Source organism: Candoia aspera, chromosome 2 (genome assembly GCF_035149785.1).
Source record: "Candoia aspera isolate rCanAsp1 chromosome 2, rCanAsp1.hap2, whole genome shotgun sequence".
NCBI classification, from domain to species: Eukaryota; Metazoa; Chordata; class Lepidosauria; order Squamata; family Boidae; genus Candoia; species Candoia aspera.
In genome coordinates, this window is record NC_086154.1 from 245,150,457 (window position 1) to 245,176,237 (window position 25,781).

General features: G+C 40.7%; 1 protein-coding gene across 3 annotated transcripts in view; it reads right to left on the minus strand.

The window, feature by feature from the left end:
* GHR (growth hormone receptor) overlaps positions 1-25,781 on the minus strand; it is a 148,476-nt gene that overhangs the window by 59,881 nt on the left and 62,814 nt on the right. For 2 of the 3 annotated variants that reach the window (XM_063295701.1, XM_063295700.1), the window contains one exon: positions 23,224-23,304. In XM_063295701.1, coding sequence (XP_063151771.1) covers positions 23,224-23,293 — 70 coding nt within the window. In that variant the 5' untranslated portion in view covers positions 23,294-23,304. Of the gene's footprint in view, positions 1-14,258; positions 14,377-23,223; positions 23,305-25,781 lie in introns of those variants that run through there. The other variant, XM_063295702.1, reaches the window with a different exon arrangement.

The following is a 25,781-nucleotide window of genomic DNA, read 5'->3' on the forward strand; positions in this document are numbered from 1 at the left end:
TATTTCCAAATGCATTTATTGACTAGGACAGCCCTCACCCAGTCCACTTCATTTGCAATGGATGACCATACTCATAATCTCCCAGTCAGCATGGATGATCCTTATGGTTTATGTTGACTTATGATGGGTGGGCAACCATGTTATTGTTATGGGTATTTACTTATTGGCTTGAAGTGACCTATTTCTGTAGCAGTGACCTAGCTATTGTAAACTGCTTGCAGTCAATGAGTTGGTATTGTAAAATAAACAAATATGGAAACATACAGGACTGCATTGCAAAGAGCTGTAGACTCAGTTCCACTACCATGCTAAAGACTGGATTCAGTATCAAGAGAAATTTGTCATCTAGACTGCAGTTAAGGAATTAATATACTATTGAGATAACTGGGATTTACCTAATAATTTTCCAGCATTTGTAATTAGAAAAGTTAGGAAAATTCCCAATCAGGCATTTTAAATAGAGCTTTAAAACTGAACATAAGTTAAAGACCTCATGGATAAAAACATTTTCCAATCCATACCATCCAAAGAAGTAATATGGAGGAAAAAAAAAAGGACTCTGACATTATGTCTTTCAAAGCTTATTTATCTAGTCAAAAATGAACACTGTGACCAGACATTGCTCAAAGCAATATTAAAGCTAAGGTTCAATATTCTGGCTTCATGAAAAATGTCACTGTGTTCTCCATTTCCATAGCAACTTCATGTATCGCCTCAGTTCTTGGCCACACTTAAGGAAACTAGTATCTTAAAGGACCTAACAGAAGTAGACCGTCCATCATTTTTACAAGCATCTCTTATTCAACTTCCTTCTCTTACCCTACTTGTACATTTCCTATCAAAGTTATGTGGTCTCCCTTTCTCCCTCCCTCTCTTCCGAGATTATTAATGGTCAATTCAAATACTGAAAAGGGCAAAAAAAAAAAAAAGTTCAATCTGCAGGCAGAGAAGAATCTGTCTTGTGGCAATAGCTCTGACTGAAGTCAAATTTAAAAATTATGCATACACATAAGGGATGATTGTTAAGAATTAATAGGAGTTAGCATTTATATGGAATTTTGGAAATGTACCTATTCCAACTGGGCAAAATGATCAATATTGATGATGATGATGTATATAGCACTATGGAGCTCAAGGCAGTTTACATAGTTAATGCCTACATCAATAATCCTGTGAAATAATAAACTTCTGGGTCCATTGTTCAAAAATATCATCCAATGTTTCTTATAATTAATTCCAAAATCTTATTTCAAATTCATCCGGACCCTAAGTCTGTTTGTAACTTTCCAAAATCAACATTCTAATCTCCCTTTTGCTGTTTATTCTCCCCCCACCCCGAACCAAAAAAAGTCCTTAAACCTGCTGTTGTGGGGAAAATAGGAGGAGGAAGGAGTATTTGGTATGTTCACCGCCTTGAGTTATTTATAAAAATAATAAAAGCAGGATATAAAATAAATAAATAAATTTAAATTTTCTTTTGCTAAGAATTGAAGGAAACTCACGTGGTGCTGTAAAACTTATCAGTCCAAAGGTTCCTAATAGCTGAAAAGCAATTAACAAGCAATTTTCAAAAGTGATTAGTAAAGGAAGTATGTGAACCCTGTGTCCATAAAGGCACCAACCACAGTTTGAGCAAAGATGGCTACTCCCTCATCTCCCAGAGGTCTACGCCCACCGGAGATTGCTCTCCTTGCAAGGAGCAACTATCTGGAGCACTTGGGGGTGATCTCAAGTCCTCTCCTTGTCTGGAAAGGAATTACGAAGAGCCAGTCCACTCACCAGCTCTTCATTCCGCCGCAGTCATTGGCTCTGCTTTTAGCGGAGATGTCTTCAGTTTGCCATTTCTTCCCTGGAAGTCCCAAAGTTTGCATTTAAAAATGCCTCTTAAAACACAAAAGTTAAAACTTGAATCTGAAGAGGAAAACAGCTATTTTCTAAGAATGGTCAGTTATGAATCCCATTAAGGAACTTTAAAAAATAGCATTTTACTGGCTCAAAAGGCAGAAGAATCATGGACACATGCTGGGTTTTGTACTGTTTTGCATCTCAAAAGGCTTTTTAAAAAAAAAAAAGTAAGACTGCTTTGCAAATAGCTTTCTGAAATATTTATTACAAAAAGAAAGATTTGTTTTAAAAAGTTAAAAGAATATTCCTTTAACAAAGTCTTGAGTTACATTTCAAAAGTTAAGCTTCTGTCACCCTCTCTCTCAAATTCTGGGACCAACAGTTCTCCCAAATCTGGAGGACACCAGAGTGAGGCTGACACCAAATAACAGAAGCAAATGGGAATACTGGGTCTGCCCAGAAGGTCATTCTGGGCCCAGCAGTGCTTAGAGCCAAGTTACATTCTTTCATCAATAACTTCATGTTTTTATACTGGTAACTTATTGGGCCAGTTTTGGTTTATGTGATACCAGTTGCTGAACCCCATTCTATATTAGCTCAGTAGACAGATATAATATGCAGTTGGGAAATGAGAAATCTTTGTTGTTTGTCAGCAATGAGAAACAGATCACCAGATCCTAAGAATCTTGCTAAATATAAGCCTGCTGTTGGTGGCCATCTGCTCATCTGAGACACCTTTGATGTCCTAGACAGGTATGCACCAGAAGCCTGCTCTAAACCAGACCCAAAGGATGGAAAGGCAACAAGTGTACAAACAAGATGCAGCAGATGGGAGTGTTGGCTGGATTTGGAAAGTCATGAAAACAGGGAACGGCTACAAAAGAAAAACACATTAAACAAAATGAGGTGTGTAGAAAGTGGTTACAGTGGCATTTCATCACACCTTTGCCCCTCATATGAGAAAAATAATTTTCTTTCTTGTGCCACAGTTCAGGTTAACCACCTCCTGTTATGGGGGAGATGGGCGGTGATAGAAATCTGAATAAGACAGACAGTCAGACAGACAGACAGACTTAGGTGCCATTGTCAAGTTCAATTCTTAGGAGTCTTCTCAGACTGCCACATAACTGTTTCAAAATACTGCCTGAACACTAGTGGTGCTGTATCACTGAAGATAAAACTAAAAAAAACCCAACAGATTAAATGTAATTAGAAGCAACTGCCTTCTTTTACTCCCTTCAGCAACTAGCATTGAACAGGTAAACTGCCTTGGATTGTGGAAGTTTCATAAAGCCACTGATATTTCTCCTGTAAACATATAGCCATCATTACCTAAAGCAAATTACCACCCATACTGAGATAATTTCCTTTTTTGAACATAGCCTTTGTTTTTTAAAACAGTTGTTAAAAGTTGATAGTTGAATGGCTTTAGAAAAAAAAGGAGAAAAACAACAACGAATTACTTCAGTCACCAGAAAACATTTCTGCACAGAAGGCCCTTTTCAAAGGTTGGTTTGTTTGAGACACAGTGAACAATTTCAACGGTAACATTACACAATGTTTGCATTCCTTCACCATGTTACACAAGTTTAAAACACAGTGAGGGGCAAAGAAGATACAGAACTCACATATTATTTGCTAGTTTTACTCCCCGTCACAATTCAGGAAATATGTCGTCGTATACCTGTTACCAGATTTTTTTCTTCTGGGTTACTGAAATGAAAATGCAAAATGGTCCTCTTAAACTGCCTGGAGAAGGTGGTCATGGACATCCAATACAACAAGAAGGTGGGGCAGCCCTCAGCAGCAGGAGGGCAATCCAACTGCTGGCGGACAGCAGTCCCTTTTTGTATGCTTTCAGCCCAAATTGGCACAGTTTATCTGTTGGGTTCTGTTACAGAATTTTCTAAGTGCAATCCTTAAACAAACAAAGTTCTGCATCAAGCTCCTTGTATTTTAGTTCCTTAAAGGAAAGAGGAAAACAACCACGTGTGAGAAAATACTGTGTGAAAGTGAAAGGTCCCCTGTGCAAGCACCGAGTCATGTCTGGCCCCCAGCCACTGAAACCAGCCCAGGAGTTCTTGCATAGCTGCTCTGATTGATCTTTACATCCAATGACTTAAAGCCCGCATTTCACAATGTTTAATCTGCAGAGAACTACTTACAGCAGTAAAAAAAACCCAATCTCACTAAAATACAGAGGGTTTTCTGACTGCATGATATTTGACTTTTTGCTGCTGAAAAAAAGACAGAGGTTGCTACTGTAGGAGAATCACTGAATTTTATCCCAAGTTCACACATTGTGCTAAGCCAGGAATTGTTGATCTTTTTTTAAAAAAAATTTGCTGTCATATAAAGAGGAGAAGGAAAACAGGACACAAAAGCAGGCAGAAAAGAAACCACAGAAACATACTGTATTGTGTTGCATACATGCATAATTCAGCTTTATTTTTAAACAAATACTAAATCTTGATTGCATGAAATAATATTCATCAGATAATTGAGCCTGACATTTTCAAATTGAGCTTGACATTTCAAATTGAGCTGGACATTTTTGTTGACCACATGGAAACCTCCAGGCTGTTTTCTTGTGACAATACATAAGTAGTTTGCTATTGCATCTTCCAGAATGTTGTTTCAACTTCCCCGTTTAGGTAAAGACCTTGGATTTCTTGCCTGTCTCCCATCCAAGTAATAACCAAGATCCTTCTTAGCCTTTTCAAGATTAGCAAAGGTTGGCTAGGTGCTGCCAAAAAACCCCACCACACAGGACAGCAACTGCATCACACAGAAAGCCAAAAACAAAGCAGGAAGGCTTTGCAGCACAAATTTAACATAAGGCCAGGATTCATTTTTACCACTGAACATTTCCAAAGCTCAGCTTCAGTTTAGCAACACAGGAAAGTAATTTCACTAGTGAAGAGCTTGTACTGCTGCATATTCGAGAGTAAACAGTAAACACTAAAATCACAGAGATGGAAGGGATCTTAGAAGATACCTAGTCCAATCTCCCTGTTCAGTCCTGGATCCACTAGAGCAGTGTTTCTTAAATCTGGCAACTTTAAGATGTGTGGACTTCAGCTCCCAGAATTCTCCAGACAGCTTGCTGGCTAGGGAGTTCTGGGAGTTTGAAGTCTACATATCTTGATGCTGCTAAAGTTGAGAAACCCTGCACTAGAGCATCTCTGACAGATGACCATCCAGCTCTGTCTGAAGACCTCTAAGTCACCATTGGCTGACAGCTTCTACAGACAGGAAGTTCCTCCTGATGTCTAGCTTGAAGCCCTTTCCTTGTAATTAATTTTAACCAATTAGTTCCTGCCCTCTGGGACAATAAATAATAAGATCACTCTGAGTGACAATGAGGATAGAATATACATTTTTATATAAAGAGTTTTCTGACAAATGCAGCATGTTGGAGAGGACATTGCTCATTAACCTTTGATTTTAATTGGAGCTCTGTCCTGAAATATCTCGCTGTTGCTTCTTGTATCCATTGTCTGAGGAGACCACCTTACACTGTTTAACAAAATGGAGGAAGTACAGTTTAGAGACATTAATGCATCAGCTTCTTGGCTGCATCAGCATTGTTTTAGGCACAAGGAATCCTGTGAACTTTAATTCCCCCAACTACTTAAGGACACAGAAAAAGACTTCGACAACCTGAAGAACAATATTTCCCACACTCCCAGTAGTCTAGCATACAATAGCTAAATTTCTGCCAGATACTTTTGAGGGAAGGAAAGTAGATGAAAGGACAGGATTTTTGACCAGAGATTGGCCATGTGATGCCCAAGGCAACTGCGATGCCACTACATGGCATCAACCCTCCAAAATGAATAAAAATTACTTTTAAAAACTCTGAAAACCCACAAGACTGCCAAACCTTGCAGGATATTAATATTCTCATGTTACGCCTCCAGATTTCAGGCAAGAATTTTGCGATCTTGCCAGATTTTGGCTCTCGTGGGAGATTGTCATATAATCACAGTGATATCTGGGAGATGGTATTTGTTGATTTTCTGAGATTTATGATAAAAACAAATATTAATACATGTTCTCAGGCAAAAGGCCAAAGAATCTTAGTTTTGCCTTCTATGCCTTACTCTCTGACCATAAATTTAATTTAAAGAGTCATTATAATTTTAACAATTCTTTAATTGCCTGTTTTTTCCCCTTTGTTTTAACCTGACAAATGGAATGGTACTGCATTGTGATTCTCTTGTTGCTTTGGTCTTCAACTGCAAATCAGCTTTAATTATCTCATAAGATTTCAGCCAGTTTATATTTGGGGACACCCCGACCAGAGTTCCCAATGCCTGAAAAGATTCTTGATCCCTGATTTAAGAGTTCAAAGAGTGGGGAACAGTCTTCAGACCATGTTGCACTTCCAAAGGCATCATAAGAAGTGCAACACTGTATTAAACCTGGATCTGAATCAGCTCAGGAATGGTTCGTATTTTCACTATTTCAATCCATGGTTTCAGATTTACAGTTAAAATGAGTAAATAAAGACATAGAAATAAGTCTCCTTTGAGTCAAGCTTTACTCTTGGTGATTACATGCTCAGATCTAAGTTGTTTTCTTGGGAATAGTATGGAAGTGGTTGCAATGACTTCTTGGAGAATGTTTTTTCTAACTTCCCACTCTAGCCTGCAACCCTGGGATTTCTTCACATTCTTTCATCCAAATATTAACCAAATCTGACCTTACTTCACTTTTTCAAGATCAGTCAAATTTGGTTAGATGCTGCCACCGGCTCCGGCCAAAGACATAGAGCAACTGAGTTAATAAGTACCCCTTAAATATGGTCAGAATCATCCAACCATGATCATGCATTGTGTGCACAATACCAGGCTTTTGGCACTTCAGTACAACGTTTCCAATTTTTTTTTGAGTACTTGAAATCAGTGTCATTCTACTGTGAAAGAATACCAGTAGTAGCATTACAAAGCTGGATAATGCTCTATGGGTTGCTATGGGTCGCTCCCAAAATATATGACATTGCAAACAGCTGCTGTGCTGATAGCAGCAGAGCAACTTTAACAGGTCCCATCTGCGGATAATGGTTCCATCTTTGCAGAGCACATTAGCAATTGCTTAAATGTGACTCAGCCGTCTTTTAACTTTATTACCCATGCCACATTTACTTTGGAAAAAAAAATTCAATCTAATTAAGCTCTACAAAAATCTGTAACAACCCTTGAAAGCTGGAGGGTACACTGAATGCCTGGAAATTAAGAAACTTGTTGGTCAAATCTGAGCTTGACATTTTTAGGCACTTTCTGCATTTTTTGGCAACTTCAACAACCTGCAGCGATTTAGGATAGGGTATGTGGTAAAGCAGGGATGCGGTGGCGCTGCGGGTTAAACCGCTGAGCTGTCGATCGGAAGGTCGGCGGTTCGAAACCGCGCGGCGGGGTGAGCTCCCGTTGCTAGTCCCAGCTCCTGCACACCAAGCAGTTCAAAAACATGCAAATGTGAGTAGATTAATTGGTACCGCTTCAGCGGGAAGGTAACGGCGTTCCGTGAGTCATGCTGGCCACATGACCCGGAAGTGTCTACGGACAACGCTGGCTCTAAAGGCTTAGAAACGGAGATGAGCACCGCCCCCTAGAGTCGGACACGACTGGACTTTACGTCAAGGGAAACCTTTACCTTTACCTTATGTGGTAAAGCAACAAAAGAAAATGTTATGAAGCAAAGCTGTTAAACTACTGATACAATTTTAAGAGATTCATTGTTTGCATATTTACTACATTTAAGAATGGGGCTGCAGTTTAGTTAGAGAGTAACAGCTCTGCAGTTTGAAATTCTTTATATGTCCAGCTCAAAAGGCTGTTTAGAGGTTATAAGGAATAAAGACCAATGTGATACATAAAGGTTGGAAACAGCTCTCTTTTTAACAGCTGGATTTGATATTTCCAATATTAGAGCCCAACAATAATTTGCTCATTTTTCTTCCCAGCAAGCCACAGTTCAATCTTAAATCTACTTTGCATCTGATAAGATCCAGTTTGCACATCTGGAGTCCCTCCTTCATTTAATCTAAGAATCAACATACTACAGACTTGTCATAAATGTCAGTCACTTTTTCCCCCTCCCCTGAAATTCCTGGATTTTAGATATTTTGCCTGAAGAAGAAACTTCAGAAATCTGAATGCCTGATCTATTTTGTAAGCCTTCCTTTAGCCAAATAAAGTTATTTTATCTGTGGATTTTGGAAACATTTTTAGACACCAAAAAAAAAAAAAAAAGAGTAAGATAACTGATTATTTTATAACCTAAAGAAATCACTTAATTTCAGAATCAAAGGCATTGTCATGTTCACTGTTTCAATGTACAGTATACATCGTAACGTTTCACATGCCATGGCACTGATGAACGTTTCTGTTTGGGAGGGAGCTGCTGTGAAACCTTGTACCAAGCTCTGTATCTGTGTTCATTACAATGGAATGTGTTTGGGTTATGTTCTCTGTTCAAGGACTTTTCTCGCAGACCATCAGAAACCGTTAGGAGCACCTGAGATTGTGAACTTGGGAAGATTCTACAGGGGAAGGGATCTCATTTGCACCGAGGGTTTTTAGTTTGCATTTGGCGCACTTTTATCATTCTTAGTTTTCTCTGTGATCCTGCATACTATTCTTTAATAAATCGGATATCTTTGAATTCCTGCTCATGAGTCTGATAGTGTTTTAGAATAGGCATTCATTACATAAAGCTGAGAATCATCAAAGCTGTACCGTTAGCTCCTACCAAGATTAGTTTCTTGTGAGGGAAAATAGTTAACGATGGCCGAGTCCAAGCTCACGACCGGGGGACTTGAGGAGATGGCTAGCTTGATGCCGAGTCGACGGTCAAGAGCAGAGAACTGAGCCTCACCCCAGAACGTTCAGATTTCCGGGAGGAATCGAGCTCCAGTCCTGAGGTGGAGGAATCTGACGATGGGGGAGAACCAGAGCAACCGGCACTCAGTGAATCGCCCACAGAGTTGATCACCTGGGATGAAACGGGAGAACCCCAGCCAGGGACGTCCCAGGTGTCCTGGAAGTATCGGCTCCCTCTGACCCCAGATGTAGAATCTACCACGGTATCAACAGAGAGACAGCCTAACACGCGAGGGAAGGAGGAATCTCAAACCCCTGAAAGGCTAAGAGTGATGGAGGCCAAAATAGAATCGATGGAGTACATGCTAAGAAACCTGTCTCTGTCATGGGGGGGGGGCAGGGGAGGCGCAGAGGAGATCCCAGCTTCAAGCAACCATCCCCCATCCTCCCACCTGGACCGCCGGCGGAGCGGGGCCGGAGACGGTGCCGGGATGAATCTCCACCCCGCAGAGTTTGACCACCACTGTCCCCACCCCAAGGAGGGAGAACTACTGTGACCTGGGGGCAAACCACTCAAGCAGCCGCCGATTCTGCTCCAACAGGAGTGGGGGTGAGAGACTTTTCTGTCAAGTTTGATGGGGATCCAACCAAGTTATCTTTCTTTCTAACTAATGCTAAAAGTTACATGAGGCAGTTTGGAGCATACTTCCCTTCCGAAGAGGCTACGATAACTTCCATTGCCACCAAGTTGAAGGGTCGAGCGGCTGACTGGTATGTTCAATTAAGTGAGGCTGACTCCCCTGCACTTGATTATTTCAAGGACTTCATGTGGGCATTAAAGCTGCATTTTGAGGATCCTCTGGCCAAGGCAAGAGCTAAGAAGGTGCTGAAGAATCTTACCCAGGGCCAACTGTCTGTAGCTGATTACACCCTGGAGTTTAAGGCTTTAGCTGGGAAAATCCCCAACTGGTCTCAGTCAACCTTAATAGAATGGTTTAAAGAGGAACTCAACCGAGACGTCCTACGGTGGGCATTGTGTAGGGATGACCCAGAGTCATTGTACGAATGGATCTGTCTGGATGGCAAGGTTGAGCACGCTCAGCATACCTTCATGCAAACCAGAAGACCTGAAAAACCACTAGCCACCATGAGGGGACCCCGAAGTGCTGCGACTGCTGCCCGGCCAGGCTATAGAGCCTGGGAAGAGGAGAGAGATCGGTGCTATGCGAGGGGTCAGTGTCTCCGATGCGGAAAGGAAGGGCATTGAGCAGCTCATTGCCCAAAAGCTAAGGCTGGAGATCGAGCGGGCAAGCCGCCAGCCAAATCGCCCTCCCCCCCGCAGCAGATGACAGCAGCCAAGGGCACAGCCGATGCTGAGGAAGTATTCTACTTCTCGGGAGGGGCTGAAGATGACTCTAAGGAGCCGGCGGGAAACGCCAGCCACCTGCCATGAAGGGCGCCAGCGGGCAGGTGGAAGAGGATGGGCACGAAGATGCTATGGTGAGTGCTGACTGTCCCACTTTAGCAGTAAAAGTGAAATTGGGCTCCCGCACAAAAACTACAGAGGTCTGGGCTTTGGTTGACTCTGGGTGTTCCAGGTGTTTAATTCACCCTGATCTGGTTGCTGCTTTGGACCTGCCTAGCCTCCCCCTCCAGCAGACTTTGATCTTCACAAGTTGGATGGTTCAACGGCGGGGGGGGGCAGCAGCAAACCATTTTACTGGAACTGTCGCAATGCAAATGGGCAGCCACAGTGAGACTTTAAAATTCGTAGTAGCACCTGTTGGCAATCCCTTGGTAATTCTGGGGATCCCCTGGTTGACCTATTGAAGCCCACATATAAACTGGGAACAAAGAACTGTGACTGTTAAAGATGGGTTTTACCAAGCTCCTACAGTGGAGAGAGCTTCACGTGCAGGGGTTGGAAGGGCTGCGACCGCCACGCCGTGCCCTAACTTGGCACATTTAGAAGGCTTCCCCGATCGATACCAAGACTTTGCAGATGTTTTTGGGGAAATGGAAGCAGATCAGCTACCCCCCCATCGGAAAACTGACTGTGCAATAGGGTTGGTTCCCAATGTTCAATTGCCCAAGCCTAAAATTTATCCAATGACTCAGAAGGAGCTTGAGGCTTTACAGGACTTTATTGACAAAAATCTGTCAAGGGGGTTTATTGAACCTGCAAATTCCCCAGTTGGGGCCCCTGTGCTATTCCGGGAAAAGAAAGATGGCACGCTTCAACTCTGTACGGACTATCGAGGGTTAAATTCCGTCTCTATTGTCAACAAGTACCCTCTTCCGCTCATGAAGGACATGTTAGCTCATTTGTCTAAGGGCAAGATTTTCTCCAAGCTCGATCTTCGTGAAGCCTATTTCCGCATTCGCATACGAGCTGGAGATGAGTGGAAAACTGCTTTTAATTGCACACTGGGTTCATTTCAGTACAAAGTCCTCCCTTTTGGGTTGGCAGGGGCGCCTGGAGTCTTCATGCAATTGATTAATGAAGTATTACATGATCATTTGTTTAAAGGGGTCCTGGTTTATTTAGATGATGTTCTCATTTACACTGAAACCGAGGAGGAACACAAACACCTCCTCAAAGAGGTGTTAAGCAAGCTTAGAAATGCCAAACTCTATGCCAAACTTTCAAAATGTGAATTCCACAAGACCCAACTTGACTATCTGGACTACAGGGTGTCTGACAAGGGCATTGAAATGGACCCTGCAAAAATTCAGGTGATTTTAAGTTGGGAACGTCCCTGCACCCGGAGGCAATTGCAAAGTTTCCTCAGGTTCAGTAATTACTATCGGCAATTTATCCAGGCGTTCACTGAGATTGCCTTGCCCCTCACTGATTTACTCCATACCAAGGGCTTGGGGGAGACACGCAAAGTAAAAAACCCTGGGGCAGTGCTGAATTGGACGCCTGAATGCCAGGCACCATTTGAGAAATTAAAAACCCTTTTCACTGCTGAGCCTATTCTATAGCACCCCAATCCTGAACACCCCCTTGTGGTCCACGTTAATGCTTCTGACTCCTCAGTTGGGGCTATATTGTTACAGAGAGATTCTAAAAATCACTTAAAACCCTGCACTTATCTGACCAGAACATTTTCTGAAACTGAATGCCAGTGGTATGTTTGGGAAAAGGAGGCTTTTGCTGTAAAAGCCGCTTTGGAAGCCTGGCGTCACCTCCTGGAAGGCGCTAAATGCCCTTTCAAGGTTTGGACCGATCACAGGAATTTGGAAGCCCTCCGCACCCCACGGCATCTCAGTCCTAAACAAATTTGCTGGGGTCAGTTTTTCAGTCGTTTTAACTTCCAGTTAAAATTTATCCCAGGAAAGAAAAACTTTCTGGCCAATGCTTTGTCGCATTTACCTCAGGATTTTAACCAGGGGGCAGATGTTGTTGGGACTGTTCTCACTGAACCACAACTGGGCTTGGTTGCTGTCACTTGGAGCCAGACCCGTGCGCAGGCAACCCCGCCCCCAGCCCAGCCTGGGAAGTGGAAAGTGCAAGTTCCTTGTCAGTTACAGAAGGACTTTCTCCAGGCGCTGAAATCTGACACTTGGTTGCTAGCTAATAAAGACACTGTTTCTTTTGAAAACGGTCTGGCATGGGTGGAACACCGCCTTTATGTACCCGAAACTTTAAGAGCTGACATTTTACAGCGTTCCCATGATGATAAACTTGCTGGGCACTTTGGTTTTGTCAAAACATTACATTTGGTTCGTCGTCAATTCTGGTGGCCTACCTTGAGACGCGATGTAAAAGACTATGTGGCTTCCTGTCCTGTTTGTGCAATGTCAAAATGTAAGGGGGGGGGGGAAACCACAGGGGCTTCTACAGCCAGTGGCCAGCCCGTCCCGTCCTTGGGATGAGATTTCTATGGATTTTATTGTGGATGTTCCTCCCAGTCAGAAGAAAACTGTCATTTGGCTTGTAAAAGATTTTTTTTCCAAACAGGCACATTTAATTCCATGTGCATCCATCCCGTCAGCCCCACAATTGGCGCACCTATTTCTCATCCACATCTACCGTCTCCACGGTAGCCCCTCCCGTTTGGTCAGTGACCGCGGGACACAGTTCACTTCCCAGTTTTGGAAATCATTTTTAAAATTGATTGGCACCAAACAAGCGCTGTCCACCTCTTCCCATCCTGAGACTGACGGTTCTACTGATATTTTGAACTCCACTCTTGAACAATTTCTTAGAGCATACATTAACTACCATCAGGACGATTGGGTGGAGTTACTGCCTTTTGCTGAAGTGGCTTACAACAATGCTGTCCATCAAAGTACCGGGCAAACCCCTTTTCACGTGGTTTCTGGTCACGACTTTGTTTCCATCCCTGAACTGCCACAACCCCCTTCCCAAACATGTTCTACCTCTGACTGGGCTGTTAAGCTGGCTGATTCCTGGCCGGTGATTCAACAGGCTTTGGCTGATGCCCAGGCTGCTTACAAGTTTCAAGTCAATAAGCATCGTTCCTTGCAACACGACTTCAAGATTGGGGATCAGGTGTATCTATCTACCAAATTCATCAAGTCACCACAACCCTCTAAAAAACGTGCTCCCAAGTTCATTGGTCCTTTCCCTATTGTTGGTCTTATCAATCCAGTTACTGTTAAATTGGAACTGCCTCACAATTTGAAACGCTTGCACCCTGTTTTCCATTGCAGCTTGCTCAAGCCTGTCCACCACTCCTCCCGCTGGCATCCCCAACCTCCTCCTCCTGCTCTGATCATGATTGACAGCCAACAGCACTTTGAGGTCGAGGTCGTTGATTCTCGCAAGCTTCGAGGCACCCTCCAGTATCTGGTCCAATGGAAACACTTTCCTCATCCTGAATGGGTGTCTGCTCGCCACGTTAATGCTCCTGATTTAGTTCGCCGTTTCCACCTTGCTTACCATTTGAAGCCTGCTGCTTAGTGTTTTCTTTCTTTTGGGGGGCAGTATGTCACGTTCAATGAACAGTATACATCGTAATGTTTCACATGCCATGGCGCTAACACGCGTTTCTGTTTGGGAGGGAGCTACTGTGAAACCTTGTACCAAGCTCTCTATCTGTGTTCATTACAATGGAATGTGTTTGGGTTATGTTCTCTGTTCAAGGACTTTTCCCACAGACCATCAGAAACCGTTAGGAGCACCTGGGATTGTGAACTTGGGAAGATTCTATGGGGGGAGGGATCTCATTTGCACCGAGGGTTTTTAGTTTGCATTTGGCGCGCTTTCATCATTCTCAGCTTTCTCTGTGATCCTGCATACTATTCTTTAATAAATCAGATATCTTTGAATTCCTGCTCATGAGTCTGACAGTGTTTTAGAATAGGCATTCATTACAGGCATCTTTAATATGTTCTTTTTCTCTTTAGTCCATTAAAATACCAGAAAGAAATCATCTTGAAAAAATAAGAAAGTAGAGCCCTGAAAGAGCAAAGCTGTTACAATGGCTCACATCAGTAATAATGGGCCTGCACATGCTTCTCAATTTAACCTTTTGTTGATTAATTTCACCCAAATTAATTTAAAATTAGAAAATTTAAGTTACAAGAAATTATTTAAAAAGGCTTTATTTGTACCCTGTTTGGTTTTTATATATCAACAGGTGGCGGCACCTCATCCATGCTTGGAAGCTAATCAGGATAAGGCCTGGTTAGTACTTGGATCGGAGACCACCAGGAATTAATAGGGCTGTAGCTAGAATGGGAAATCAAAAAAAGTCTTGAAAGAAGCCAGTACCAAACCACTCATATACAGTTGCTAAGAAAACTGCATGTAGCATCAGGAGTTCAGCTTGACTTGAGGGTGTCATCATTACTATTATTAACATTGATTTGGCTTTTAAAACAATGAAAGTTAAAAAGGGTTACCCAAGGGTAGGAGGACTACAAACCCCTCTGAGATGAAGCCTAAGGAGTACAGTGAGATATTTAATGCATTAACAAGATTAATAACTAAATAAAATTGGCTCAGAATAAATAAATCCATATTGATGGCATTGGCTGAATTTGGCATCATGCCAAGACATAAACAATGGTTTATAAACCACAATGACTGCAATCACACAATTACTAAGTCATAGCCATACAAAACTCATTCTGGGTTAATACAAACTGTGATTCCATGTGTGAAACTACTAAAGCAAGTAGCTTTTAAAAAATACCAGTAACTTTTCTTTCTCTCCTGCTCGCCCTACAACTGCCCCCCCACTTAAAACTGCACTCCAATAATAAATGTAGCTGGATATAGATTCTTAGTTATAAAAATTATAATGTCTCAGTTCTTTGTCTATAAAGTAGGAATCCTAAGTCTAGAGCTATCTCAGTAATACTTGACAAGATAACTGGAATAAGAATGATAAATCGCTTAATTTGTCGGCTAAAATATATGATTGATGGAAATTAATAAAGATAATCTAGTTTTATCCTGGACTGAACATACATACAACAGGGACTGAGATACAATTAAAACTTTTGCATTTTCTTAATGAAAAAGCCCTAAACTCCTTCCCAAAGTTGACGCTGATTTTAATTTCTCAAGTAACAGTTAACAGTAACGGTATAATTTAGGTGTATAAGGTGATTCTTGGTGATCACAACAGGGAAAGCTCTTATTCTGAACCTCCCACAAGCCTACTTTGTGATTGGAAGGGATTCTAAAAGGCTTTCTTTAAAATGTATGTATGTATTCCACAACAGAAGGGAAAGAGGAGAGCAAACAAAAAAGGGTGCCCCAACTTTGCAAGACCAGCATTCTGGAGTGTGGGATGCTGGGTCACTGGAATATTGGTCCCTCTAACTGCTAATGGTCCTCTGTGGTTCCAGACAAGGGTCTGGTAACTAAATTTTCAGTCTTTATATCCATGTCTTCTTCCACTGAGCATTCATCACAGCTGAACATTTCCTATAAAATTATACTCATGAGTGCTGGCAGGAGATTCAGGTTTCTTCTGCATCTACTTTCTACAATAGTAGACCAGGAAGGATAAAAACAACAACATCTGTTTTAGTCAAGATGTCCAAAAGCTGCTTTGTTTTTCTTGATGATGCACTCTTGAAAAATACATTCCCTGTCCATGTGATGAATTATTACTATCACAAGGACAGCATGGCAAACCTTATAATTGGATCCCACTTTACTCCAGATTGAAAACAAAACAGTATGTGTCTAGCTGCTTCTACTGAGAAGAGATCTTTTTTTAAAATAAATAAAAAACTTGCTTATATATTATTCCATGGGCTGTTTCCCAAGCTTCTGTTCTCCAGCCAGTTTCCTCTACAAAGTGCATTAAGGAATCCAGCCCAGCCAAACAGGGAGTACAGAAAGCAGCCTTAGGATATTATGACTTATTCTATATTTATTTATTTAATTTATTTATTTATACTTCGAATTTAGTCACTGCCCATCTTACTCAAGGAGCGACTCTGGGCTGTTTACAGTAAAACACACACATACATACATGCATACTGATTTTAATGAAGTCTTCAAATATTTTCATGCGGGAACATGCATTTTTCATTTATATCAAGGGCATATAGTTTTTAGGCTATTCTTGTTCTCTGAGCAATATGCTAGTCACCACACTTCCCCCCCACCAAAAGGAGTGATTTAATTTAATGTTAATTGAAATGTAATTAGTTAAAAGCAATTGATCGCTGCCTACACATTTATGATTTTTCTCTTTCTTTTACTTTAAAAACTACAATTGGGCCCTTAGGTTTGGAAGGGCTCTGAAACATACCCCAAGTTTTTAAAGGATGCATTCAGAGATGACATAAACTATGTATGTTGTGTGATCCACTGAACACCTGAAATGGCTCCACACAATACCATGCGTTGTGGAGGGAGCAAATTATACTTCCACTCATAACCCAGCTAGAAGAGAAATGACCAGTTCACACACACACACACACACACACACACACTCAAGTGACCGAATCTGGGGAAGCTTTTGCCTAAACTAATAATCACCAAAGACACTCTTCCAAACATTAATTCATTCCAGATTATTTCAGATCAATGGCTTCTCATCTTCCCTAATCACAGTGCCTAAAGCCCATGAAACTTTTGGGGCCCACAAACATGTTTTAAGTTAAACAACAACAACATGAAAATATCAAAAGCAACAGTAAAATCAAGCTTTGTACAGCTTAAAACTAAATATAACTAAGATATTATTACTACTTCATTAGGTCCATTTGAGTTTCCACATTGAAAATAAAAGTAAGAGGTACACTTATCTGCTTTCAAGTCTCAAATGTATGAACCAGTCAGTTGTCACAGAACAGGTTTCATAACAGCATAAGAGCAGCCACAGGAAGCTAGAGAATTGATGAATTACAGAAACAGAATTCTGTAATTAATCGATTCTCTAACTTCCTGCTGGCCGTTTTTATGCTGTTATGAAACCTGTTCTGTGAGAACTGACTGGTTCATGCATTTGAGACTTGAAAGCAAATAAGTACATTCTATATATGACAACAGTGTCATGACTTTTGTATGCACAAAGGTGGAAGGACATACAAATTCCAATAGTGGAAGAACAGATGGTGAAATTATTGGAATTGGTGGGGATGGCAAAACTGACAGCATTGATAAGAGAAAACACTGTGACTAGATTTGGTTTTATGTGGAAACAGCTTTTGGATTATTTGCTTGTATCTGAAAAAAATGAAGTTTTGATTTTAGGCTTTGAAGATTAATTTATTGCTTATAAAATATTGTTATTGCTTATATTATAGAAACAATGTTTATCAAGGTTTGATTTAGAGTAAGAGTTTAATGTATTATATATTTGTGTTATTATCTGTATTGGAGAGGGTTGGAAGTCTCTCTGTATTTCTTTCTAATTATTTCTGCACTTTTTTAGTTTGTCTTTTTTCTTTTAGTTCTGTCTTCAATCTTTTCTATACTTTATATTTTATCTGTATTTTGAAACTCTAATAAAGTCTTCTTCAAAAAAAGAGAACTGATGCTTGAAAATATATATAAATTGATGCTTGAAATGAAAATATTACCATGTGCTCTTGGACAAAAGGAAATTCCCTATAACAGGTTGAAGAATATAGGTCCAGGGAATACCTTTATAATCCCATAAGGATCTGAGTTACTACTGTAATGAGGGCCTACAAAGATAAATGTGCCTACAGGGGTCTTAATACAGCCCTGCTTTTCATGTAGGGGAAAAAAAAAGATCGTAAAATGTGGCTGCAAAGGGTCAGTTGAATGCTTTTCCTTTCTGGCATGGCTGCAGTACAAACTACTAACTTTATGAGGGTTTGTACATCTGTTCATAGACCAGTGTTTCTTACCCTTAGCAACTTTAAGACATGGGGACTTCAACTCTATGAATTCTGGGAGTTGAAGTCCACACGTCTTAAAGTTGCCAAGGTTGAGAAATGCTGGTAATAGACTAACAGTGCGATCCTGGTTGCATGATTATTCAGAAATAAGTGTCCTTAGTTCAGTAAGATTTATCCCCACATACATATGCATAAACTGACACCTTCAGCTGTTATTTCTCATTCCAGTGCCTGTGAAAATGGTGGTAGAAGGCTGGAAGAGACATGGGAAATACCTTGTCCCAGGTTACTGATTCAACTGATCAAGTAGGAACATTTTACAGCAGCAACCATTTCACTAGGTAACATGTGAAGAGTGCCAAACTTACTTTTATTTATGCTTTATTAGGCTGAGAATGGATTCCAGCCCACCCACCCCCCTTCATATTAAGCACAGTGATAGCACAATGTGATCTAAAATGTATTGTCCTTTTCCAATATTTTTGTAGTCCTCCTTTGCCACCTTGATAAAGTTTTGCTTGCAGCCTGTAATGTACTAAGAAGTTGTCAGAATTTTGCCCAAGAGTTCTAATTCTTTTTGCCTTCTGCCCAATATCTCCAGGAGTAAAATCTTAACAATATGAGAGAGAGAATAGAACGAGTAGATTGGAAAATGGCATAGCTGCCTGGCATCCTGAACAAGGGTTATATACAATCATTTCTGGTCAATCCCAGATGTTCAAAAGAAAGAAGAGGTGAGTTAAGTATGGTTGGCTGCTACTCCTACCTTCTTTTCCAATGAGCTTCACCCCTGATTTTCCAGGACTTAGCTCTGCCTTTCAGACATCCCACAACAGACATCCCACTCTGACTCTGCATGATTCAACCAAACTCTTCTTTAATCTTCTAGATCTGTCTCTCAACTAATAACTGCAGCTAGGCAAAAATGCAAACAGCTAGCAAAGTTCATGATCTCTCTTGGTTCTTGGTTGACACCAATAACACAGTGCTAAAATTTGCCTTTTCCAGAACTATTCTTCTCCTGTAAAAGAAGATGTTACCGAGTGTTTGAGGATTCCTTTCTAATTTCTCTGAGTGGTGGTTGTCAGTCTTTTTAATTGTTTGAGATAGCAGAGGCTGCTGCTGTTTGGTATTACACATTTTCCCATCACTCTATGGCGTTCTGGGATGCCTATGCCTTCTATTCAGAAACAAACAAACAAACAAACAATAGGAGGATTTCACTGAAGGCTGGAAAACCAGAGAGGCTGTGAACTAGTAGACAGAAGCTTGTACAATGGAAGACAGACCATTCACATGACTCTCTTGGCCACCTTGTGAACATTTCTTTTTTTTGCAAGAACTCTGGCAAGCAAATTCTTATTTATCAAAGTGAAAGAGAGCTGATAGAAAAAAAAATACCAAGAATGTTTTCTGCATGGCACAAGCTATGAATTCCTACTGTCAGTCCTATTTTCATACTGTTGGCTGGCTACTCATTTTCTAAAAGAGCATCTTCTGAGGTAAAGAATATCTGCTGGCATTAATTGAAAAACTGACTGAATTCAGTGGTATATTTTAGTTCTTCAAGATTAAGTGTGAAGAATGCCATTGATCTTAACAGGATCTCCCATGGCCATATCAGATATACTCTACATGAGTGGGTGCAGGACTCAATAGCTTGGGTATCATTCAAGATCTTGAGAGATTGTAAGGCTGTAACGGAAGGGAAAAAATAAGAGAAATTAGTCTTCCCAGAAGAAATCCCCATTTGGAGCATTGTGTCAGTTTAAAAAAGAAATGACAAATTTGAGAAAGTTTAGAGGGGAGCTACTAAGATGGTCAGGGGTGTGGAAACCCATACCTATGAGGAACAGTTAAAGGCTCTCAGTAAGTTTAGCCAATAGAAAACACCACTGAGTGGAGAGGTGATAGCAGTCTTCAAATATATGAAGGGCTGTTACACAGAAAAAGGAGTGGACTTACAGATAGTCCTTGTTTCATGATGCTAATCGGGACCAGAAACTCTGTTGTTAAGCAATGCAGTCATAAGTAAAAAAAACCCATGTAACCATGCTGTTTAGCAACGGCAGTTCCAGCAGTCCCAGCTGCCACTGTTAAGCGAGGACTTCGTGTGACTGTGACTTCTGACTTCCTGCCAGCATCTTCATTGACTTTGCTAGTGGGAAGCCAGCAGGGAAGGTCTCAAATTTCAATCATGTGACCATGGGATGCTGTGATGGCCATAAGTATGAGGTCCAGTCATAACTACCACTCATTCAGCGCCATCATAAGTTCAAACAGTCACTGAACAAGTGGTCATTAAATGAAGACCACCTGTATTCTCTATTGTCCCAGAGGAGAGGACCAGAATCAGTGAGTTAAAACTAGGTTCAGGCTAGACACCAGAAGGAACTTCCTAACTGTACAAGCTGTCAGCCAGTGGAACAAATGGCCACATGATGTGATGACTTCTCCTTCATTAGAGGTCTTCAAACAAAGGCTGAACAGAGATGATCTAGTAGGTTTGATACTGAGCAGGATTGAATTAGATGACCACTAAGGTCCCTTTCTCCTTTGTGATTCAAGGAGAAAACAACAATCTGAGCAGAGAGCACTTTTCTAACAACTAAACTGAAAGGCATTTAGCATATCTTATATGCCAAGACTCTTTATGTCTAGCTGTTTTCTAAGACAATATGTCCTTTCCTTTGCTTTTGCTGAATGTATAACTTTGTCAAGCTGCTGGAAAACCTCTTGGCTGTCAAGACCACAGAACAGCCTTTCAGATTAAGAATCAAGGAAGAAGGAGCAGCCTATTTGTTCCAGAACACAAAGGAAACAGCCCTAATTCAGATCATTTTAACTGTTCTTACATTGTTCATGTGTTTTAAGAATAGATTAATAGTAAAGATAGTTGAATGCATGTTGCCAAAATTTAAAAAGAAGCTGCTTCCTCAGCCTTCTGAGGAATTTGCCTGAGCCAAGGAACTGATGGGAAACTTTCCTACTGTTAGCACAGCTGTGGTTCTTAATGGTCACTGAAAAAAAGCAGCTTTCTGAAACTCTTAATAGGTTCAATCTTCTGCTGCAAATAGCTATAACATAATTTTTCAAAAGAAAAGTAAAGGTTGCAGTGCTTTATACATTTTCTTGGCAATCTGAGCAGAAAAGTATTAATACTCAGGATCATTGTTCCTACAATATTCTTAAAGGAGCAGAAACAGCTATTCTGGTTGCATCACAGTTGCGGGAACCATGGGAAGTGGTTAACACCACCTCCCACTTCAATGGTTTGATGAAAATGGCTATTTTCATACCTCTCTTAACAGTTGAGAACCAGTGTCTGAGCCTCCCCTTCTGGATCCCTCATAGTCAATATATTTCTTAATTAAATAGTCTAATGCAGTGTTTCTCAACCTCACAACTTAAAGATGTGTGGACTTCAGCTTCTAGAATTCCCCAGCCAGCATGGGGAATTCTGGAAGTTGAAGTCCACACATCTTAAAGTTGCTGAGGTTGAGAAATACTGGTCTAATATACTAATATACTAATACTTTATCTGTTGTATGTTTATACATGGACACAGTTACTGAAGAGGAGGGTAGGTGGGAACTTTAAGCAAAGACACATCACATAGAGAGGAATAATAATACCCTGTCTTGATTCAGGCCTGAGGTGATAGAATTACTCTTCCTTTTAGAACTTACTTTTATTTAGTGAAGGATACCATGCTTCTCAAAAGCACTATGTTGTGGAACCCTGTTCTAAACAGCCCTTCTTAAAACTATTTTATGCAGCTACTAGAATTTAATCTGCATATGTCAATATATAATACTACTAAGCACTGAGTGAGGCCTGTCTTTTAAACATTCTATTTGTTTTTTAATCTTGTTTTCAAGATTGTTTATTTCCTTTGTTAGAAAATATTTGATGTACAGACACCACTAATTAAAAACTGTTTTATGATGAGTTTTGATGCATTTCCTCCTCCAGTTTTCTTCCCCACCACTGCCATTAAGCTTCCAATGCTGAAAATAAAACAATGGATGCAATAAAAAAAGAACAGGGTAGCCAAATTAGCAACTCTAACCAGAAAAGAACAAGTAGGGGTTCATCTGTAAATCACCTCCAAACCAATGAATGTACACTGGGTAGACAGGATCTAAAATATATATTCTGACAGTAATTAAGCAATGCCTTCTGTGTTATATATTTAGAAATAAGTAGAAACAGGTACTGGGCTGATATATGTTCAGACAGAGGAGGACAAGGGGGTGGTCTCCTCACCACCTTGAAGGCTCAAGATTCTCAAAGAGATAGAGAGAAGAAGCATCTTAATTCTTTTACCTTCTTTTCCACCTGCATGCTATTAGTCCAAGGACCCCGAGTTACAGTAAATGGCTTGAAATGCAAGCTATGTGATTAATGTTCCAACAACCAGACAGGTTCATAAATGCTATGAACTATGATTCAGGAGAGAGGCCTGCAATCTTTTAGCCCAAGAGCCTCATTTGTCTTTTTCATGCCATGCCACTAGTCACTTCTGAAGAAGGAATCAGGACAAATCCAATGTGTTCTCTAAGTATTATTTAACCAAACACAGGGTTATATGATTAATAATTTATAATAATATAAAAACAATTTCCAGCATTTAATGATTTCTCACTTCTATCATCACCTAGAGGGTTCCGGATGAGGCTTTGGAGCCCCAAGCTGTGGAAAAGTCATTTACTGATCATTCATTTAACTTGGCTATGTCAAGGTCTTCCACACTCATCTAGGCTCAATAGTAGCCTTGTTCTGGCATTACAAATTTGGAGTATTCACTATACTAGCAGTGCAGCAAAACCCTGCCTCATACCTACATCACTGAAATGACACTGCCTTTCTGCGGGCATTTTGCATTCTGCACAATGGTCTATAGGTAGAAAACCAGCATGCCTTCAGCCATAAGTGTGCTAGCTTCTACATCGGCCACAATCCTGCCTTATGAGGTCTTGGCTCAGGTGGAACCAATATGATACCTTTCCTGCAGGCAGTGATGCTTAATTCACAGATGCCTGTAAAGAAGCTGATGATATTGGAATCATACCAGTGGTAGAGGGAAGGGACTATCCAGATTCAAAGTAATGTCCAAACAGAGCTGGTGACAGCAACAGCTGGTGCTGAGAACAGTTATAGCATAGACTTAATGTTGAAATTTATTTTGCTAAGTACAGCAAACTTTGTAATATTACTTTTCAAAGGCATTCAAACTCACGTTTCGTTGTGGAAAAAGAACTGTTCGCAGATGCCAGAGCCAACGTAAACAGCAACAACCGAAGATCCATTCCTCTGGATTCTGGAAGTGCAGAAAAAGATAACAATATAAATCTCATTATATTTACAAAAGAGAAACGCTTTTGTAAATTTCACTTCTCTGCTAATGCTTAGTGGTTAACTAGATGGAATAAAGCCAAAGATCTATGAAGGGACTAGATTACAAATAAATGTTATGATCTTATAAAGTTTTACTATATATAGTAACTGCAAGAGGCAGTAAACGATATTCTCCAAGGCTGCTGACCTGTAAATGGAAGACATTCCAGGACATGTATTCATTTTCTACCAATGCAATTATCATCAAAGAAACTTGGAAGTTGCTGGTGGGGGTGTTCAAATGTTTTGTTACCGAGTCTTCTTATCTCCCCATACAGGAGAGAGATACTATTAAACTAGCACCATGCAGAAAAATTGCCCTGTATTCTTTTTCTGTCAGTTCTCATATGAAAGAGAATTTTTTTAAACAGAGAATTTGGATTACATTCTTCTGCTGTTTTTGTACTTATTGAATGACTAGATAGTCAATGGACTATTCCATCTTTTACTGGACAATAATATCTCTGGGGGTTTCCTATACTTTCAAGAGCTTCCCACTGGATTTTTTCAGAAGGGAAAGGATAGGTAGCCAGAGAAGTTTTAGCATAATGGAAGGATATCTAGCTATTCCATGAGGAGAAAGAGTGTACTATGATCCAATTGCTGGAATTCATCTTGGGGTAATAAGTCACAAACAGAGTGTTTTGACGTTGTATTGGGGGAAGAGATGTATGCCCAGCATCAAAGCCTTCATACCCTTTGGTATGTTCAAAAAGAGATGAACGAACACCCTAGCTCTGGAGCTTTAGATTCTGTGGGAAAGAACAAAAAATTAGAAGAAAAAAAGGAGGAGAAACAGGAGTGCACTATCATCTTCTGCCTTGCCTTGCTTAGTCTGACCCACACAATGGCTGGGCTGCAGATCTCCCTGTCTAGGAAGCATAGCTCTACCTATGTAGTGTAGGGACCCCTTTGGTCAACAGCTCAGGCTTCCCATAAACAGCCACCAAGCAGTTGAAAATCTGAGATTAGTGGCTCAACAGATCTGGAGGACACCAGGTTCTGGAAACTTGAGTTGGCCTTTTTTCCGGATAAGAATGTTATCTTATAACTTAGATAAGATCTAGCAAAGATTCCTGTGAAATATGGGCTTCAATCTCTCCTTCTGCATTCAGTACAGCTGAGGAAGGCTTTCCTTCACTATAAGCAGGGGATTTCCTTGGCTCAAGGCTTTAAAAGCAAAAAGCAGGCAGCTACTGGAATGGCCAAGAAAATCATGCCCTGAGGTATTATGAATAAAGACACTGGACAATTTTTGTGGCTCTCCATGTTTAGTATTATACAATATTATCAAGGAAGAGTTTATAATTATTCCATTTTTCACAGTTCCCTAGGAAAGCCTATTGTTCTGTCCTGGCAATGCATTTATGCATTCTTCTCAAACTACCTCATGGTGAGCCGGACAATACCAAGAAGAGAAAAAAACAAGGTGTGAGAGTTCTTCTGTGTGCAAAAGGAATCACAGGGAGATTTCCACACCACAGGGCTGGCTTTGAAGGCCTCCCCACAGAGATATCCACCAGCTGGAAGGAATTAAAACTCTCCCAAAACCCCTGCTGTTGCAAAGGGACTCATAAGTTTTTCCCTCCAAGTTGGAATAGAAGCTAATTTGCTGAACCAACTGTAAGTGCCAGCAACAAAAGAATTCTCTTCAGCAGCCCATATTGTCCTATATTTGCACAGCGTTGTTTTGCATTTAGGAACCTCATTACAGGTAGATAACTCTTGGCTTACCTTCAAGTATTTATTGTTATAATTCCATTTTGCACAATTTAAAAATAAGTGTCAGGGCATGAAAATGTAATGACATCATAGTCAAACCATGGTTTCCCCCTCTCTCCTTCCTAACTGTGCCCCAGGTTGCCCCCTTGTCTTCCTTTGAAACAGCAAATGTTGTTTACCATGGGTATCTTTCCACATCAAATTTCTATGTGACTATATTTTGGGATCAAAAGCAAGCAACCCACCCAAAAAAAGGCCAAGAAAGAAAGAATACTGTGGGACCATGAATATGGAACTTATGGCACCGTCTTAAGCCTAATCAATTGGGTGAGTACAGAAGGATCCTCAATGGCTTAAAGAAGGGAAGCAGCAGATGAGTGACCAAAGAGCAGGGGATGGCATTGGGGAAAAAGTAGTATCTGCATTTCACTAAGAGAAGGTGGTCATACTTCCCATCACTAGCCACGCTGGCTGGGAATCTGTGAGCCGTGGGTCAGTCACATATTCCTCATACCTGGTACAACTCCATGACCATATTCCCACTTCATGCTAAGCCTTGGCTTGCTTAACTATTGTTTACCAAATAAACTACAAGTAGCTAGCTTCACCCTCCACGTTGAGCCAAAATTGAACCAACTATAATATGGCTCAGCAACCAGGCCACCAAGAACAAACTCT